This window comes from Halichoerus grypus, chromosome 11 (assembly GCF_964656455.1).
Source record: "Halichoerus grypus chromosome 11, mHalGry1.hap1.1, whole genome shotgun sequence".
Taxonomy (NCBI): domain Eukaryota; kingdom Metazoa; phylum Chordata; class Mammalia; order Carnivora; family Phocidae; genus Halichoerus; species Halichoerus grypus.
Window position 1 is genome coordinate 36,885,052 of NC_135722.1, and position 20,685 is coordinate 36,905,736.

At 50.9% G+C, this 20,685-nt stretch overlaps 1 protein-coding gene across 1 annotated transcript in view; it reads right to left on the reverse strand.

The window, feature by feature from the left end:
• SLC6A5 (solute carrier family 6 member 5) overlaps positions 1 to 20,685 on the reverse strand; it is a 50,154-nt gene that overhangs the window by 12,921 nt on the left and 16,548 nt on the right. Inside the window, exons 6-12 of the mRNA XM_036077583.2 lie at positions 20,209 to 20,341; positions 12,196 to 12,330; positions 10,157 to 10,260; positions 7,223 to 7,347; positions 1,993 to 2,105; positions 1,117 to 1,248; positions 86 to 185 (exon numbers count right to left, since the gene is read on the reverse strand). Of these exons, the coding sequence (XP_035933476.2) occupies positions 86 to 185; positions 1,117 to 1,248; positions 1,993 to 2,105; positions 7,223 to 7,347; positions 10,157 to 10,260; positions 12,196 to 12,330; positions 20,209 to 20,341 (842 nt within the window). The remainder of the gene's footprint in view (positions 1 to 85; positions 186 to 1,116; positions 1,249 to 1,992; positions 2,106 to 7,222; positions 7,348 to 10,156; positions 10,261 to 12,195; positions 12,331 to 20,208; positions 20,342 to 20,685) is intronic.

Genomic DNA, 20,685 nt, shown 5'->3' on the forward strand with positions numbered 1-20,685 from the left:
CTTTCATTATCTTAGTAAATCTGGGAAACCTACTCGCCTTATGCCACTCAGCTCTCCCCGGCAGCCGGCGCGGCGGTCCCCTTACCGTACACATAGGAGATCCCCACGAGCTCAAAAATGGCAATGATGACGAGGGCATAGGATGCGGCATATGTGTCCACAAGCTGAAACATGTAAATTCCGCCCTGGTGGGAAAGAGGAATGACATCAGTGGGCCTGGATGTAGGCTCTTCCCGCTGGGAACAGCCAATCCTTCCATGCCGGGGAGAGTCAGGTACAAGCAAGGTGTCAAAGATCTCCCCTCCCCTCCACAAGGGTCCAGAATGTGGGCCAGAGGCCTTGCCATGTGAGCAAAGCACACCCTCAAGAGACTCAGCCAATCAACAGAACAAGCACAGAAAAGTGATCTAACATCTCACTCGTAAAAGGCAAAGGTCAACATCTGAAGATGTATAAGTGAAAACAGGCAGATGGCTTCATTTTTGCCTTAAGCAATAGATATCATTTCTACCCATAAATCTGCATTTGACTGACCTTCATATGACCTTTAGGTGTCATTGGGCATTCCTCACACATCCCCCTGCATCTTTAGCTCACTGTTTACGTCTCTCTACAATAGATGAGGCTTAGAGACCCTCTTATTCCAATTCATCATTTCACAGATGAAGAAACTAAGGCCCAAAGGTGTTCACTTGCTCAGGGTCACAGAGAGAGCAAAAGCAATATATATGCTGAGTGAGCTAACACTCAATTTACCAAGACACTCAGGACTAGAAGGAATCCCATCGCTCCCATGTATACGAGTAACCACCTGGGAACTTCTCTGGTCAGTAAATTTGGATTTTCATGTATTCTATTTTCCCAAAGTAGGACACACCTGCCTTGTTGGCTCAAGAAACCTACATCTCAATTATGAAGATGCTACAAGTACCAGTAGCAGCCAAGGTGACATGTTTCCATCTGCAGGCAGAATCCCTAATGACCCGGTGCTGTCTGCACAGACGTGGCACTGATTGGCTACTGTTACGAGTCTGAGAGCTGAGGGTAAAAGGACAGATCAGCCACCAGGCCCCCCGCGTGCCCTGTCCCCAAGCCGATGGCCAGCAGGCTGCTTACCTGAGTGATCATCGGAAAGCCCATGATGAAGAAACAAATACAACAGCCCAGGGTGAAGACCGGCTTGTGCGTGCGCAGGTACTTGGGGAACTCATCTGAGATGGAGGTCACAATGGTCTCAATGGTGGCAAACTGGAATGGGGCCAGGAAAGGAGCAGCTCAGACAAACCACCCAACCCAAAAGCTTCCCAGAGTCCCTTGTGTTTCCCACCAGGGAAAGCAGTATGTGTATTAGGTTCAGTTCTTAGGACAGCATTCCCCTGATGGGTCTAAAGGGCTTTGTTGGAGTCCAGCCCCCAAGTCCAATCCCCCCAAGGGGGATCCAACATGATGTGAACTTGAGAAACTGCCTTTCCAGCTCCCAGAGATGGCACTCACACTCATCCATCACGATATTTGAAGCTTTACTTTGTATTCATGCGATGTAAATTCCTTTCCTCCAGCTTACCTCAAATTTGGTCTTCTGCTTGAGGAAAAACCCTCTTTGCACCCAACCACTAAACTCGGAGCGCCTGTCAGTAAGATTTGTGGCAGGCTCAGCCCCACGGCAATCTCCCTAAAATCGACTTCATATTATTCTCCCTCACCCAGCCCCACAGAATTTGCATGGGCAAAATGACACCAAAGCAGGAAGGGCACAGGCATGCAGAAAGGAGGGAGGGAGGGAGGATGGTTCCTTTGCACCATCCGTGAGTCACCCACAAACACAGAGCTATCCTGAGCCCTGGACAGGGACCTCACCATCCTATATCGCCCGGGGAAACATGCGGGGACCACCAAGCCCACCCCTGCCACAGGCTGGATGCAGGGCTCAGGAGAGGGGGTCGTCAGGAAGAGCCTCAGGCAGGCGTCCAAGGGGGAAGGGAAAGGGCTCACCATAGTGTCAAGTCCAAGAGTGAGGAGCATCAGGAAAAAGATGATGGCCCAGAACGGAGAAAGGGGCAGCCTCGTTAAGGCTTCTGGGTAAACCACAAATGCAATGCCTGGCCCTGAAAAGAACAAGACAGATGATTGCGAACAGGCCCAGCTCCAGGCCCCCTCTTCCTGGAAGCCCACAGGGGCCTCTCCACAGACATATTATATGCTGCTTCCACTGGTTGTTATTTTCCCTCATCTCCTTCCATTTTCCCAATTAAACCTCAAGTTCCTTGAAGGGAAGGACCAGGGGCAACAGGTCCACACCTCGGGGAACTCAGAAAGGAGGCTAAAAATAGTGCCAAAGCAGACTGAGTCCTAAATCAGACTGTGTTCCACGCATATACCACAAAAAACCCCATCTCTGTGTTGATGAGTTGGGGGAGCATATAAGAATTACCCTGTAGAACAGTAATTCTCATCCAACAGTGAGTTTAGCCCCCACCCCCCCACCCCCGGGGACATTGGGCAATACACAGAGACATTTTTGACTCTCACTACTGGGGTGCGGGGGGGGGGGGGGGAAGATTACTGACATCTAGTGGGCAGAGGCCAGGGATGCAATGCACAGGACAGTCCTCATGACAAAGAATTACCCAACCCAAAGGTCAAGAGTGCTGAGGTTGAGAAACCCAGCTTTATAGGTTAGACCATGACCGAAATGACATCATTTCCTCCCTATTCGCTCCTTCAGGAGAAGCCTTTTGCATATATCATGAATCCATCTGCCGCTTTTATTATCTTTCCCTACAAAGGCTTGGTAAAGATGGGGCTACATCAATCCATGGATAATCAGTTAGGAAGAGGGGGCTGCAAAACACAGCATAAAGGTGAAGAGAGTTTGGGCTCTAACGGTCAGACAGATCCAGGTCCAAATTCAGATTCCATGACTTACTGGTTATGCAACCCTAGACAAGTTATTTCATTTCTATAAGCCTCGATTTTGCCCATCTGTAAAATGGGAATAGTAATAGTCCCCCACAGGGTGGTTATGAGGAACAAATGAGAGAGCACAGGCAGAGCACGGAGACACGTCATGAGCACTCACAGAATATTCACTTTTATTGTGAGTGGACAATGAACTTGGACATCAGCGGTTCTGATTCAGGGTTTTCCACAAATACCGCATGTAGTCTCGGCAGGGGATGTCTGAGCTGCCTTTTCTCTGCCCTCACAAAGCGTGCCAGCCATTCCGACCTGCCTCACAGCCTCATTGGGAAGACTACTGTGACCCATGATGGCTAAGGACCCAGGAGTTACACATTTCCTTGTAAATAGAAAACTAAATGATAATGGGCAGTGACAAGCAAATGCTGGGCTAAGCCGCAACCAGGACACGCCTGGAAACCAGATATTGCAGCACCTGGAGTTTTTATAACTCAAGCATAACAGCACTTTTTTAAACTGGAATTTATCAGGTTGTTAGTTCTTAATGCTGCCGAGGGCCTTGGGGTATTTAAAATATAAAGCCTTGAATGCCTAAGATAGCCCCGCTTTATGCATTTATTGAACAGACGGTACAGCCAGCCTCTGAAGGCTCCCTATGTGAACCATTAAAGTCTGTATTAAACTACAGTGCAAAACAGGTCTCAAATGCAGAACACCGAGGGATCCAGCTCAATGCTCTGGTGACAGCTGGGCCCATAAAGCGGACAAGAAGGTCTTGAAATGGCCACTACTGGAGGACCTCGCTGATTGCTTTAACAGGATTTGGCCCTTTGGGCTTTACTGCTTTTTCAGGGGGCAGGAAATGATTTCAAAACATCCGGCCTATTTCAATTACATCTGCCTCCCTAAAGTACCCAGGGCAAGGCACTGTTTTCAGCAAACTCAGTTTATCTAAGACCGCTGGGGAGCGGATTTTTAAAAGACATTTTTATATTACTTCATACAGTTAGTTTAGTTTAGTTTAGTTTTGTTTTGTTTTTACTGGAAAAATGGATTGGCTGATTCCCAGCAGAGGTTTCCCCTATGTCCCATAGAGGCTGAGTCCCGTTCCTCTCCTCTCCCACTGGGAAGCAGTATAAGTATAGCCCAGTGGCTGGAAGGCAGGCTCCATTCCCCTGTGGACTGCAAAACCAGCTCTGCCTCTTCTAGCCATGGGACTTGTTCTCTCTGGATAAACATCAATACATTTAATTCTGTGAGAAGTAAATGTATTGATACAAATAAAGGGCTCCGAACAATGCCCGGACCTGGTGAGAACTCAGAAAAGAGAAATCATTCCTACTCTTCCCATGAGAGGGGATCAAAGAGATTCTGCATGCCAGCAACTAGGACAGGAGGTTTCTGTCGTCCTTTCTCCTAGACAACCACTCAAGACACAACCAGGTCTCTTGTCAACGCAGGACATCACAATCCCAGCACACTGGGGGAGCCTCTCTGCTGTGGAGCCTATTACACATGGGAGAGTTCTCCGAGAATACACGGCCGGACCCCTATGCTTTTGGAAGGAAGAACTGGCATCCAGGTGATAGACAGACATTGGATGGATGGCCAGTCCCTGTTCGAGAGCGTTCATTTTGATCAGCAGTGTCTCTGAACTGCTAGCAACCTAGACCTGGGAACTCTAAATCCAATGTGCACATTTGTGTTCATCTCCTGTGGTCTAACCCAGGCTTTCTGAGGGTGGATGAGCATTTTTGCTGCCCGTAGAGCTTCTGGTTGGATTCGGATGGTGAGTCTCAGCTCCACAGACAGTAAGCAAGGTGGCTGGCAAGTGACCCTAAAAGTTGACTTCCCAGGGGCATCTGGGTGGCTCAGTCGATTAAGTGTCTGCCTTCAGCTCAGGTCATGATCCTAGAGTCTTGGGATTGAGTCCCGCATCGGGCTCCCTGCTCAGCAGAGAGCCTGCTTCTCCCTCTGCTTGCCGTTCCCCCTGCCCGTGCTCTCTCTCACTCTCTCTCTCTGGCAAATAAATAAATAAAATCTTAAAAAAAAAAAAAAAGTTTGACTTCCCAGAAAGGTGCTTTCCTGGAGTAGATGACTGAGAAGAACAAGCCCCCTTTCCTGTGCTCATTGCAGAAGTACAGGACAGCCTGGTGTCATCACCAATCCTATCCTCGTCCCCCCAAAACCAGCTGAGATTTGTAGAAATGACGTTGACAAAAATGCCTCCCTCAGAAGGGGGTGGCAAACAAGATAGAATAGTGTTAGGTCATTAAAGAGAACCTGTTTTGGACTAAAGACCAAAACACAGTTAGTGACATTGGGTCAGCAAACATGTACCGACTGTCCGCGTGCCCGTGTTGCCCAGCCGGGAGGGAACGGGGCTGGCATGGACCGCAGGCCTGCCCCAAATCCCCGTCCCAGATTCTGCAGAGCCTCCATCGTCCCTGAGAAAACCAGACGTCCTGCAAATCACGTCTAAGAATGTGTGTAAACTCAGATGAACAGGGATACCTGCCTCACGGGGCCTGACAGGAGGCCTCATGAGCCAGCGCCCATTCCCCTGAGGAGAACGAGGCCCCCCGTCCCTGTGCTGGTGATGATGAGAAACTGCCACACGCTAACCTAACAAGGGGTCAGAACCTGTAGGAAGTGTTCTCCTCCCCATTTAAATTAGAGGAAGTGAATAAAATCCGGAAAGGGGACGTTTCAGAAAGGCACCCAGGCAATTGTCTTAGTCTTTCTTTGTATAGGAAAAACGAAATCCTATTTGGGTTTTAGAGACATGTGCCCCCAACTCCCCTTCCTGGGGCAGGAAGGAGCTCAGGAGAGTGAACTAAAGTGGCCCCACATCTCAGGACTCATAACCCCGCCAACACGGCCACTGGCTCACAGTGAGCTCGGCCGTAATGTCACAAAAATCACAAACACCTCAGATCTGCTGGAAAGTGGGGCAGGACCTCCCTGTCCCAGCGACTCTGCTGGGAGGAAATGAGGACAGCTGGGGTGGCACAGGCACCCCTGAAGACAAGGCCTTCTCTCCCCTCCGCTCCCCTCACCCCTGCTCCCCAGGGAGTTGAGCATTCTCAACCAGGGAAGGGCATTCACTCCCAAACTCCAATTTAATGCAGTGCTGCAGAACCAAACATCCCTGGGGCTTTAACACTCTTTCCAGGGAGAGGTAATTACCCCCCTGCCATACGCCAGTTCTTAACTCTTTGAGGCCCGCTGCGCACCAGCAGCAGCTTCAAATCCTGAAGCCATAATTAATTATCCCTGGGGAGCCAGCGGAAAGCCGGCAGCCCACCAAGAAGGTCACATTCCTAGGACTTCGCTCCCTCCTGGGCTGGCATCCGAGCCATTTTCTGAGAACTGCAGTGAGCTCCTCGAACGAAGGTAAAGGCCCAGAGAAGCTGCTCACAGGGACACACGGTGGACTGTCACATCCCCACACGTCCCTGGCCCGGTCCCGGTACCGAGGCATCCCATAAACACCTGATTAGAGCATGATCATAATAACAGGCGACAGCCACAGTGAAATCCGTTCAGCCCAGAAACATAGTAAACACCCAACCCTTCGTGGAGTAAGGCTGGGTGGAAATAAGAAAGAGTTAAACAAAAATATTAAACACCGCCTACAAAATGCTGTGCTAGAAATACAGACGAAGTGAGATAAAAAATGAAAGCTCTCTGTAAACTCGAAAGTACCATATAGATGTCAGCCATTAACACGGGGATCACCTGGATGGAAAGTAACCTTTACGGTACTTCCCTCCCACCGCCATCATCCAACCTTTCCACCCACTGCGGGGAAAAAAATTGCAGGTCTGCTTTGCTAACTAAGCAGAAGGCCCTGAGAGCACGTTTGACCTAACCAACAGAAAACACTTGTCAGGAAAAGGCTGCTCTGGAGTCAGTGTTCCTGGTCAGCATTAGAACTGGGTGGGTCCAGAGCTCTCTGCAAGGAATGCATCCTGTAGCGGGCTGTGCCCACACCAGCTCTAAAGGATCCTAAAGAATCTGTCCCTCACAGGTGCAATAGGTATAGAGCTTACTTATTCGGGGTGGAGCTGACTTAAGAGAAGAAAGGGAAGACAAAGGAGAGGAGAGGGAAGCAGGAATGGGACTTCTAGAGCAATCCCTCTGGTTGAGCACTGGCCAGCTCTAACCCCACCTGAGCTTCCTATGCAAGCTTGTCGGAGTCTCCCCACAAAGGGACCCTGGGTTGTCCCACCATCCCGCCTATTCCAGAAGACCAGCTTCCCAAGATAGCACAGGTCAGGAGCTCAGGAGGTGACCGTACCTTGGTCTGCCACGTTCTCAATGTTGACCTTGCGTTCATTGGCCATGAAGCCAATAACCGAGAAGATGACGAAGCCGGCAAAGATGCTCGTGGCACTGTTGGTGCAGGTTACAATGAGCGTGTCCCTGGGCGGAGGAGACGAGAGTTTGCCATTAGGTGTGCTTTGCAAGTCGGAAGGGACAAGGGGAAAGACATGTAAATGTGTGCCTGTGTGTTCGTATGCACGTGTGTGTGTGTGTACATGTCCATTTCTAAACATGTTTTCACTGTCCTGACCGAAGGCCCCCTTGGGTCGATTTTCTAAGCACCAAAGGGCTCAAAAACATTTCTCGGGACCTCCCTGTTGCCGGGCCTCTGGGTCAGAGCTCTAGCCCCGTGCGCTCTAGAACCAGGGCCCCTCTCATTAAAGTGGCAGAGCAGGACTGCCCATCTGAGCAGAAATGGAGGGGATGGAGCCTTTCAAGGACTCCAGGACGGGAACCATATATGAGAGAAGAGAACGTGCTGGGACCATGAAAGGCCACCAAGGTTTGAGGACAGCCTGGATTTGGAGCCCCCAAAAGCCCCGGGGGTGAGGCAGGGGAGACCAGCCCTCTGCCTTCACCCTGGCCCCTCTACTGGTAATATGGCGGTGGTTTCCCAGTCGGCCTGTCCGGCCACCCTAGACTAGGAAGAGAGGTCAAGCCAGATGGAGCCTCAGAGACCATTCAAATCCTGATCCTCCCACCTGTTGGTATGACCTTGAGCAAGTCAGTTCTTTCCACTGTGATTTTAAGTGGTGGCACTGACCCCACCTTTCTCCCAGGTTGTTGTGAGCACAGCCTGGCACAGAGCGAGTGCTCAGTAAACCACCCACCTTATCTGGCCCCTTAGTTTACGGATGAGGAAACTGAGGCACAGGAGGAGGAAATGGGCTCATTCATGGTGGGTCAGGATTTGAATCCAGACTCCCTGCCACACCACAGAGTCTCCTTTCTACCAAAGTGCAGAGCAATGCGACCCCATTGGACTGCATTCAGACTGGTTCCTGGGTCATAAATTAATGAGCAGCTGTGACCAAAGAAGTTCACACACCTTATCTGGCATTCCAGCTGTTAGAGGCTGGATTGTGTGCCCCCCAAATCCTGTGTTGACATTCTAACCCCCAGTTCCTCAGAATATGACTGTGTTTGGAGATGGCGTCTTTACACAGGGAAGTAAGTTAAAAGGACGTCCTCAGGGTGGGACCTCATCCGACACGACTGGTGTTCTTGCAAGAAGAGATGAGGACACAGATACACACCCAGAGGGAAACCATGTGAAGACGCAGGGAGGAGATGGCCACACAAGCCAAAAAGAGAAGACTGGGAAGAAATCAACCCTGCCAACACCTCGATCTCGGACTTCAGTCTCCAGAACTGTGAGAAACTGAGTGTCCATTGTTCAGGTCCCACGCTCCGTGGTATTTGTTACAACAGCCCTCGCAGGCTCAGACACACGCTCTCTCCAACCTGGCCTCAGCTGAGCTCGGCCAGATTCCTTCCAGCCTCGTACGTGCACTCCCGCTCTGGTCCCCGGCTCTGCTCCCACCCCCCCATCCCCAGCACTTGCCCACTCACGCCCCCTGCTGGCTGTCCCCGCCACGTGTCATACACTCCCACCTCCCTTGCACGTGCTGGGATGTGGCCCCGCGGAGACCTCACCTCTTCTGGAGCCATCCCAGCCGGCTCAGGTCACAGCCTAACTATCTTCTGTTCCTCTTGGTGCACAAAATAGCTCATACATTATTAGAAAATGATAATAATAATAATGATGATGATGATGGCAGCTGCCATTTATTGAGTACCTATGACGTGTGAAATTCTGCTGTGCGAACTTTGCATACATCAGCTCTTACCTCTCCACAAACTATTATCATCGGCAATTTAAAGATGAGAGGAAAGAGGCTCAGAGAAGTGAAGTATCTTGCCCATGTCTCGAGTTTTAGTAAATGGTAAAGTCATAATTCAAATCCAGGTCCATCTGACTCTGGCCTGCCTTCCTTCCTTCCTTCCTTCCTTCCTTCCTTCCTTCCTTCCTTCCTTCCTTCTCTCCCTCCCTCCCTCCCTTCCTATTTTAAATCCACTCACCAGGAGAATGGACCTTATTTTCTTATTGCTTGCCTAGATGTATTTAACTTCCAGATGTCACCTCCTCCAGAAGCTGTCAGGTTCTCCCAGGTGGAGGTCTTTGGGGTTGCAGAGCCCCTGGTCTAATATCACACCATCCAAATGTTCTCACTGTCACCATGTATTAGGATCTCCTGGGGATCCCGTCTGGATATGTAGATTCCCAGGCCCACCCCACCTCCAGACATTCTGATTAACAGATCTGGAAGGGGGCTCAAATTTTGCATTGTTTTCCCAGCTTTGCTGAAGTATAGCAACGAATGCAAACTGTAATATATTTAAAGCATACAGCCTGATGATTCGATACTCATACACATTGTGAGAGGGACCCCACCACATCTACTAACATTTCCATTAGTTAACATATCCATCAACAGAGTTTTCTTTCCCCTGTACCTTGCTGCCTTTCTTATAGGGGTCTCTGGAAAAATATTTGTCAAGTGACAGTGACCATACTTCACCTGGGACTACCATCCGACCATATCCACAGCTCACAAATGACTATCCCAGGACACAGCCAGCAGCATAGCAACCCCTGGAGAGGCTCAGCTCCAGCCCATAAAGAGCCCCTGAGCCCATGTGTCAGAGACAGCACTGCAAGCTGGGGTCCAGGCCACCAGAAGCCAGCAGCTAGGCCCTAGCGGGTGGCTTTCCCTCTGCCAGACGCAGCCCCCTGGCTCTACTTCAGGGTAAGTGTGAGGATGTGGCCTTAGGTGTCCGTGGATCTGTCCCCAGCTCTTATTCCCACTCACCAGCTGCCTCTGGGATATCAAGTGCCTCCACATACCTGTAGCAGTTGTTGTGGAATTTGTTGTAGGAAGAGAGAGTGATCAGGCCTCCCCATGCAGCAGACAAAGAGAAGAAAATCTGAGTGGCAGCATCCTTCCAGACCTGGGAGGCCAAAGGGGAGAAGATCCAAGGTCACTGAAGGAGGCTGGCCCAGGGGAGGGGGGTCTCCCTGCCCAGCACCACATCACCTCCCCAGGGGAAAGGTAGTCAGGAGAAAGATGTGACATTAGCACCAACATACATCATTTGTGCTGGAAGCCAAAAAGGCAGGAAATTACCTGGGAGATGCTAACTCCGTTCTAAGCAAAGGACAGGAACTCAAACTACACACACATTTCCTGCTTCTATGTCCTGCCATGTATAAAGCTGAGCAGAAGGGAGGAGCCCTTCCTTTCGCTGCACACACTCTCAAAAGACCACCGCAACAGCAAAATACAGTCATGGATGCAAGATAAAGATCTGCTTACACTGACATTCTTACAGATGTCAGCTGCTATTAAAAATCTGAAGTCCTACAGCTCCCCCCTTAGCAATACATCCCCTTATAGCCACGTCCTTCTTGAACTTGGCCGACAATGTCTCCTGGTTCTCTCGGTGATTTCTCTGCATTGCCCTCGTAAAACTCCAGAAGGCCACTCAGGAGTTACGCTAGAGATTTATATGATTTGTAAAATAGACCTCCCATCATTTTTATAAATTAGTCCAGTTTTAAAATTGTGCTTATAATATGCAAAGAGAAAGTTCAAGTGCGTGCTGTGTGCTGGCAAGTCTGCACCTACGCCAACACCCATTCTCCCATACTCCTTAGTAACAAAGCCATGGTTTTCTTTAAAGGCAGCCATTCACCCAGCACATAGCATCAAGGGGAAGTGCAGCTAAGAGAGGATAATCACATGATTTAGTTTCTGACCAATGATGTGAAAAAACAAGTGTAATGTGGGATTTCTGGGGTTTCTCCTTTTTTAAAGAGAGGGAGGGTACCTCTATTTCCACCTCTTTCCTCACCCCTTTGTGCTACCTGGAATGCTGCTGTGATGGCAGGAGTTCTGGCAACCATCTGGAAGCGAGTGACTGAGGACGGGAAGCTGGGAGGCTGGGACACTGTGGAGCCTTCACTACGTGGAGTGCTTCACTATGTACCCTGGGGGCCGCTTCAGCGCATACGAGGGAAATAAACTTTTATCTTGTTCCCACTGTCATCATCTGGGGGTTTTCTGTTAGGTGCAGTCAAACCCAATCCAAGCTATGTGTTCTCAGTGTACTCTGTAAAAGTGAGTTTTTCTTTCTTTCTTTCCTTTTTTTTAAAGATTTTACTTATTTATTTGACAGAGAGAGACAGCGAGAGAGGGGGAGTGGGAGAGTGGGAAAGGGAGAAGCAGGCTTCCCGCTGAGCAGGGAGCCCGATGCGGGGCTCAATCCCAGGACCCTGCGATCATGACCTGAGCCGAAGGCAGTCACTTAACCAACTGAGCCCCCCAGGCTCCCCAAAAGTGATTTTCTTTAAGGTGAAAAAATTCACTTCTTAAAGAACCCCCTCATCGGAGGTTTGGGGACTGGGAATTTTAGAGTAAGGTATGCCTGCACCGATAGGCGAAGAGGAGGTACAAGCGTGCGCTGGCTCCGCGTTGGTGAGCCACACGGCTGCAAATGCGTCAGGCCCTTTCAGTGATAATTGCCGTGGTTTGTGCTCTTATTTTCCACCAGCAAAACTCCATTCCCAACACCCTGTAATTAGTACCAGATGAGTGGTGTGAGGGGCCCAATGCTATGAATATGGAGATGGCCTTCTTCATTTCAGCCTGCACGGCAGCCCTGGGGGCAGGACCACGACGGAGGATGACTACTCCAGGAGTCAGAACACCCCCAGCTGCCCACTTCTCATGAAAGATCTCCCGAGGGCACAATGGCCCAAGATTATCAGGACCTTGGATAAGGGAACAACAGCGAGCTAAGCTGCGGGAAGGAGTCTGACCCCTCTTGTTGAGCTGTCCCAGAGCAGGACTCATCCCTGGGTTGTAAATGAAAGCATAAGCCCACCGTGGCATCCGTGAGTTTCTCCCACTTCGGTGTGATGAAGTACCAGATCCCAGCGCCGGCTCCGGGCAGGGTAACTCCGCGGATGAGGAGGATCACGAGCACGACATACGGGAACGTGGCCGTGAAGTACACCACCTGGAAGAACCATCCGAAAGAGTGACTGGGAGGAGCAGACCCACATGACGTGCCCATGCTGCAGGGACACTGACAGAGGCAGAGTGATCTGCCACCTGGACACGAGCACCTGACCGTGAGGACATCAGGGTGGTTTCCCCCAACTCTGCCAGGGCTGGGGACACAGGGCAGGCCCTGGGACCCAAGGGCAGGGAGAACCAGAAATAAAGTCTGTGGGGCGATATCCAAGGCTGTGGGGGAGTTGGCTGCAGTGCGGAAGGTGGGGGTGACCTTACCCCACCCACCCCAGCTGCTGAGGAGACAGCTCCCCAAGGAACTACCCAGGGAAGAAGGCTACATGCCTCCCTCCTCCCCAACTCCGACCCCACCCTCTGCTTGAGGACCCCAAATTCACCATTAGAGATGAACCTTTTAGCTTAAGCTTTCCATCCTTGTGTATACAGACACCCTAAGGGAGGCAGCCTGGTGAGGTGCAAAGAGCAAGATCTTAGAAACATTTAAGTTTAGGGCTGCCTGCGTGGCTCCGTGGTTAAGCGTCTAACTCGTGATTTTTGGCTCAGGCCATGATCTCAGGGTCCGCATCAGGCTCTATGCTCGGCAGGGAGTCTGCTTGAGATTCTCTCTTCCTCTCCCTCTGCCCCTCCCCCCCACTCATGCACGCTCTCTCTCTCTCTAAAATAAATAAAATCTTGAAAATAATAATAATAAAAGAAACATTTAAGTTCAAATGAAATCACACATCTGGCACTGAGTAGCTGTGAGACCTTCGACAAGCTAACAAGCTCTTCAAATCTGCTTCTGCCTCTGGAAACTGGGCACAATGACACCTTTCTTAAAAAAATAATTGTGTGGGTTAATGAGCTACTAACATTGCCTGATTTATAATAGATGGTCATTCAATGCAGGTAAGCTCAACAAGCATTTATTGACGGCCTGCTCTGAGCTGGATGCTGTGCCAGGTGTTAGATGGATAAAGATGAAGGGATTCAGGACCTAGAGGTCCCAGAGATGATGTCTGCTTAATGGGCCACACCATTGCACCCAGGACACTATGAAGTCCAGAGGGGCATTGTACTACTCAACCTGGGAGTTTATGAAAAGATTCACAGAGATGACGCCTGAGCCGGATCTAGAGGCCAAGGACAACTTAAGGGAGGTGGGAGGAGGTGGAAGGTGGAGGAGGAAAGTGGGCAAGGCAGGCATATGAGGGCAAAGGTCTGATGACACACTATTAGGATGACATAGGGTGGAGGCTAAGAGTGATGGGGGGCCCTAGGGGCATGGGCCTTTTCTGTGGGAAATAGGGAGCTACTGAAGCACGTTGGGTACACCATGGGAGGCCTTGAATACTGGTCAAAGTATGCTCCTGGATTCTGGATCCTGGATGCTCCTGGATTCCCTCCTGGGGGAGAGACCAGAGTCGAGACACATTTGGGGAGTAACATCAGCAGAACTTGGGGACTGTGGCTGGATGGGACTTATCTGTCAATCAAACATCTGGGTAAAGGAAGAGCTTGGGATCAGGATCCCATCCTACAAGCCTGAGTTCAAATCCCAGGCCCATGACTTATGAGCTGGGCCACCTGGGAAATGACTTCACTTCTCTGAGTCTCAGTGTCCACACCGGCAAAGTGGTGATAATGACAGTATATTCCTCGTGGAACTCTTGGAGGAGTGCCTGGGACAGTTCACACAGAATGGGACAGGTCTGGGGGCCTGGCGACAGAAGCACCACGTTAGGCTTGCCCGGGATTCGCCACACCTAAATTTGGTAACACTGACAACCCTCTGCTCACCAGCTAGTTGAATCCCCAAAGTGCATCAAAAGACCTTGCAAAGGTGAGGCTCGGCTCTCCCCAAACCCTCTCTGATCCTTGAGGTGGGTGTATACAGCCAGCTGGGCAAGCACTGTGGGCTCAGAGCCACCCGTTCCCACATTCCCCGCTGCAGTCTTCCCTCCTGGGGCACCTGAACACCTGTCCCCTGGGAGGGAGACACGGGTGCCACCCCACACTGGCTCTACAGACCCCAGGGCCTGGCAGGGAGCTCCAGAATGGCTGTGACTGGCAGGCACTGGGTTTTCAGGGGACGAGGACTGATTCTGGGACTTGCAGAGGTGGGTTGAGGGAAGGTCAGGATTGAGACTAAGATAGAACTCTAGGGGTCATTTCATTAAGCATTTGGGTATATCAGTAAACACCACAAAGACGCTTGCCCTCGAATAGCTGCCATTCCAGCTAGGGAGACAGCCAGCCAGTAGTGGTCCCAATCCTATTATCTGTGGCATGTTAGAGGGTAATGAGTGCACTGGGAAACAGAGAAAGTAGAGCAGGGTAAAGGGGGGTGGGGGCGTGCTGGGGAGGGCGGTTGGGAAGATGGTCATGCTGAAATGGGCAGACAGGGAAGAAGGCCTCTTTGAGAAGTTGGCCAAGACTTGAAGGAAGTAAGAGGGCCCCAACTGGATATGTGGGAGAACAGTCTAGACAGAGGGAACTGCTGGAGTAAAGGCCCTAAGGAGGGAGTGTTCCTGACTTGTAGTAACAGCAAGGAGGAGGCCAGCGTGGCTGGAGGGAGCACAGGAAGGAGAGGAAGTCAGAGAGGTGGGGGTGGGGAGTGGGGACAGATCATGCGGAGCCTTGTGGGGCCTTTTCTGTGGGACATGGGGCACCACTGAAGTGATTTGGGCGGAGGGGTAACAGGATCTGACAGTTCAACTGGCATGGGTTGCTTCGCTGGGGGTATACACAGGGGCGCAAAAGGGGGTGCAGGGACAACAGTCAGGAGGCTGGGCTGTACTCCCAGCAAGGGACAGTGACACCTCCAACGGGGACATGCTTCTGCTGGAAGAGCTACAGAATTTCCTGATGATTCCATGTGGAATGAGGGGCAACGGGGCATCAGGGATCGGCCCAACGTGTCTGGCCTCAGCAGCTGAAAGCGTAGAGTTCCCACTGCACCAGGCTGCAGGTTAAGGAAACAGGAGCGGCTGTTTCTTCCTCTAAACCCCACCTACCATCAAGGTCAAGTCTTTCCTTCTGGCTACAGAGCAGGGACCGGCGGGTCTCCTTTCTCTGCACTGCTACCGCCTCTGGTCAGGGGGCCCCTGTGGCCCCCTGCCGCCCTTCCTAGAGAATGTGATTACTTGGGGCTGTGGGGGAGGGCAGCCCCCTCCTCCCCATCCCCCTGAACCTGCCTCTCCTTCCCCTGAAGCGAAACCCTTCCGCACACAGACCTTGGGAAACCCAAAGGCATTTGACATCTCAGGAGAAGATCACCACCCCAGGACAGCCCTGGGCTGGCCTCCTGGCTGTGATAGGAGGGAGAGAACATCCTGACCAGTCTGACCTCCCCACCCCACCAAGACAGTAGGGCAGGTGACAACAGAGGAATATCCTTTTCACCTCCTGACCATGAGGGCTGGTGGGAAGTGAGGATGGGAGGAGGTAAGCGAGAAGAGGTGACCCGGGCAGCAGGGGCCGGCAGAAGAAAACCACCGGAATGGCACCAGTCTACCCGGCTGAGACACCTGTTCTCCTCTGCCTACCGGAACCTGCTAGCACACAACCATTTCTGGAGCTCCCTCTATGGGTCAGCTGTGAGTTGTCCCATTTTGCAGAAGAGGAAACTGAGACTCCAATTACGTATGTCACAAGGGGTTAAACATCTTACTCAAGGTCTCCCAGCTGGAGCCAAGATCCAAACCTAAGGCTTTCTAATTCCAAAGCCTCTGTTCTTTCCAGCAGGGCCACTCTGCAGGCCATGTGATCAGAAATGGGTGGGGTAGAGCTGGGACTAGGGTGAGGCAAGTGAAGCACTAAGGGTACGATATTGAAGGAGGCACTCACTCTCAGGGGCTGACCCCACACTTGCAGGAGCCTGAGAGTGAATGTCTCCTTAAATTTTGCCACCCTAGGCACTTGCCTGCCCCACCCAGGTCCAGGCCCTGGCGTGTGGGACGATGCACTCACTTTGTAGATGGTGATCCTGATGAACTAAAAGCGCCCACGGTTTGGTTTATAAACTCTGGGGATTTATAGTCAAATGTGAGTCAGGTGTACATAGAGGCTTCATGCACAGCTTGTGTTGGGGGGCTGGGGGGCTTTAGAATGCGCTTGTTTCAGGATGTATTATCAGAGGAATTAAGCTCGAACAGTAATGAGTTCTATTTGGCAGGAGTGACAGTGACTAGTTGATCTGAGCCTGCTGGCCTGACACCTGGCAGCATCCTCCTCACAGTGGGAGCTCCGAACAGCTGGGAAGGTAAGGTCCCACCAGCCTGTGCTAGCTGGTTAGGTTAACTCTGTGTTGTTGCCATAACGCCCAGGCAGCGCGGGCCCTGAGCTCAGATGGGTGCATCTGACATTCGGGTGGCCTGCTGGTCGCCCCTGCCCCTGGAATTCTAGCTGCTCAAAGGGAAACTGAGGTCTCATAAGAAGCAACAGGCCATTCTCGTCTCATAGGGTCCCACACGAGAGGAACTGAGCTCATCTTGCTGCAGGAGAAGGTGGACGTCTCTGTTGCCTCGAAATGACAGTCTGACCGTCTTCATGGGCTCTCAGTCACAAAAGGGGCCTGTCGGAATGAGGAGCTTCAGCCGTGCATTCACCTTGGCTTCCAAACAATGCTCCATGACCACTGTCTGCACACCCCAGGGCAAGATAACAAATTGTGATTCATGATTTCTGGTGGCATTCCTCATTAAAAAAAAAAAAATTGATCATTGATCCTTAGTTGGCAACAATTCTCAATGAAGCAGCATGATTAGTTAGCAGAACTAACAGAAAAGCTTACCTGCCCAGGGCTCCTCAAAAGTTCCCATACCAGAAAGCCTGTAAAATCTAGCACCAAGGATTAAATCCTAAATCAATGGAAAGAAGTAGCTGTAACACTGTCCTAAAAAATCACAGACTAATAAAGCTAAAAGGGTCTTAGAGAACATTCATTCTACCTTGAGTCTGTAGATGTGGGAAATGAGGCCCCAATGCCTTCTGTGACTTGCCCACCTGGCAATGACAGCTGGTGGTGTAGAGAGGGGGTAGGAACGCCAGGGTGCTGGCTCCCAGTGGGGGGACTTTTCTCTCCCTCTCCCCCCGCATGCAAACAATGACTCCACAGTTCTGCATTTCTGTCTCTTCCTAACGGGCCCTCCTGGGGAAAGGATGTCAGGTAGAGGAAAGAATCCAGGCTTTAAAGGGAAACAGACCTAGGTTCAAATCCCACTGCTGCCACTTAAAAGCTGTGTGGCCTCAGGCAATTTACTCTGCCTGGATGCACCTCACTTTCTCTATCTACAAAATGGGAACAAATGGCCTTACTTAGCGGGCTGTTGTGCAGGTGGGTGAACTGACGCATGCGTCGCAGTTAGCTCAGCGCCGGGCGCCTGGTGTTCAACAAGGCTCCCTTTCTCTCCCCATCTCCCCACCAGAGTCGCTGCTTTCAAGATGTCAGAGTGGCGCAGTGCCCACCCAATATATCAGTCATTCGTCATCAGAAAAAAGCTAATGCTAGCGAAGAACTGACCATATGCCAGGTATTGTATGTGGCGGATCTCATTTAATCCCTATAATGATCCTATGTGGTATGTACCCCTATCCCCAATTTACAGATGCAGAAACTGAGGCTCTGTGGGTCAAATAGTCTGTCCAGAGTTACACAATGAGAAAGAGATAAAGGCAGGATTTGAACGCGGTTTGATTTAACTCTAGAGCCAGCAGGCCATCCTTCCCCAGGTCACCGATGGGACCACTGTTCTCCCTCCTTAACTACCATCTCCTCTCCTGCAGTCACCCCCCCTTGCCTATCCTGCTAGAGACCTGTCTGCTAGAGACCTATCTGGCCATGTCAATCATGGTCAAGGTTGCCCTGTCTCTATCTCGAGTTGTAAGTGACAGTCCTGCCAGTGAGATTTTGTTTGCGCAAATATTTGGCCACTCTTGCTAAGCAAGCACTTGGCTGGGTTCCAAGCCACAGAAGGCAAGGAGTCCAGGAACCTCAGGACGCACAGGCCATTGTTGTAAGGGTCATCTCAACATTTCCCCCATCTTCTTGCTGCCTTCAAAAAACAATCTAGTCTTGGGGCGCCTGGGTGGCTCAGTCGTTCAGCGTCTGCCTTTGGCTCGGGTCATGATCCCAGGGTCCTGGGATCGAGCCCTGCATCGGGCTCCCTGCTCAGCGGGAAGCCTGCTTCTCCCTCTCCCACTCCCCCTGCTTGTGTTCCCTCTCTCGCTGTGTCTCTCTCTGTCAAATAAATAAATAAAATCTTTAAAAAAAAAACAAAAACAATCTAGTCTTAACCACTCATTCAGAGCCAGCAGGGGATCCTTGGGGGTCATCTGATCCCAGCTCTCATTTTACAGATGAGGAAACTGAGGTCAGAGAGGAAAACTAAGATCAGCTCACCCAGCAAGTGTTCAGACAGAATAACGTTAGAGCTACAGCATCTTAGACATCACCCAGCCTGATTGCCTTTATTTTAGAAATGGGGAAACTAAAGACTTCTGCAATAGTGAGGATAAAGGAAATTTTGCTTTTCATTGTAGCAGAAAAACAAATAAAAGCTAAGAGCAAATCAGAAGCTCAGCCAGGCTTCATGGCCCAGGTAGAGATGTCCCTACTCAGCAAAGCCCAGGGGAAGCCCTGGACTAGAACCCAGCTCCTCACCCCCAGTCTGCTTTTCCCCCAACCTTATGTGATTTGAGGTGTAACCCCTGCCTCTTGTAATGCTGACAATCCTGCTGGAGCCCACAACTCAAGTCCCTGAGGCTCCAGATTACAGGGCAGGCAGCAGAAAGAGCTGTTATCCAAAGGCACCTATGAGCACGGCCATGTGCCCAGGGAGAGGACAGACTCAGCTCTGTGCTGAAGGGTGCCAGGTTTGGGCACCTGGTGGGGGGTATGAGATGCCGGCTGGGACACCTAGACCAAATCAACACCACAACCTCAGGTCTGAGTCCACCACCGTCATACTCACTCCTTGGCCTGAAAGACATCTTGGGTTTCATCCTGAGCCATGCAAATGACTCTTAGGATGATTAAATAATATTGGTTATCATCAACTGACCAGCTAACTATTCAATGGGGTTTTTTGCTAAAGCAGCAGGAAGATGAGGGAAAACAGTGTGACCCTTACAAGAATGTCCAGCATGCCCTGAGCTTTCCCAGACTCCTTGCCTTCTGTGCCTTGGAACTGAGCCTGGGGTGGGAATTCCAACCTCTCCAAAGGGCCCGCCAAGCGACTGCTCAGCAAGAGTGGCCAAGTCTTTGCTCAGCCAAAATCCCACTGGCAGGACCATCACCATGGAGGGCTCTGCGCACATGAAGTGGAAGAGTGTTGGGCTGGGGGTGTTGCAAAAAGGGCATGAAAAGTCCAGAACATGGTGGCGGGAGTAATGAAAAGGAATCCAATTCACAATTTTGGTCTTTTTCCAATTCACAATTTTGGTCTTTTTCCAGCTTCTCGGCAGAAGCAATAACTGACTGGGCAGCCAGGCCAAGAAGCAAAAAGCCAGTAGCTCTAATTCTGGGGCCAGGGAGAGTGACAGAATCATAGGACGTGGGGCCCATCTGCTGAATGAAGCGGCAGTCCCCGACGGGACAGAAAGGAATCTAATCAGGACCCACACCTTCCCTCGGGAGCTCTGTGTGCATTTGTCTCATTTGGTCCTTAAAAGAGCCCCGAAAGAAAGGTGTTATTATCTCATTTTACAGGTGGGAGTGAAGTCACTTGCCCAAGGTCCCAGAGCTACTCAGGGTCAGAGTCAGAATTACTCCCATGTGTCCTGACTCTCTTTCCAAGGCTCTTTTGTGGCTACATGATACAACCATCCCTGGGGGGGGTCCCACAGATTTTTTTTTTTTTAGATAAATAAGAGTTCTTACTTTTCCTGAAGTCTTGATTCCTTTTGCCAGGGACGCATACACAATCACCCAAGCCAGGAAGAGGCAGAAGGCTAGTGGCCACCTGATCTCCCCAGGATATTCAATTCCAGCAGAAATCTTCAGCACAAAGTACCTAAGAATTGGAAAGAGAGAGTAGCGGGGGGAATGAGGAGGGAGGGAGGTGACAGTCTGCAGCCTTTCATCTCCCAGCAGAGCCAGGAGCCTTGAATAAACCCCAGCCCTCCTCACCCCCCCAGTTAGGGACCTTATGAGATCAGGGTGAGGGATGCTCTGATCTGAGTTTGAGCCCACAGTTGTCGGCAAAAAGGCCAGCTGGATTTACCCAGTTCCTAATTACGTGCTGGGAAGCCTCTCGTAGCCCTGGGCAGCCTCTGAACAAGGCTAAGTTAGCTCCATTGGCATCTGGAGGACAAGCGTGACAAGTCCAACAGCATTGGGGGTCCTGGCCCAGCCTGC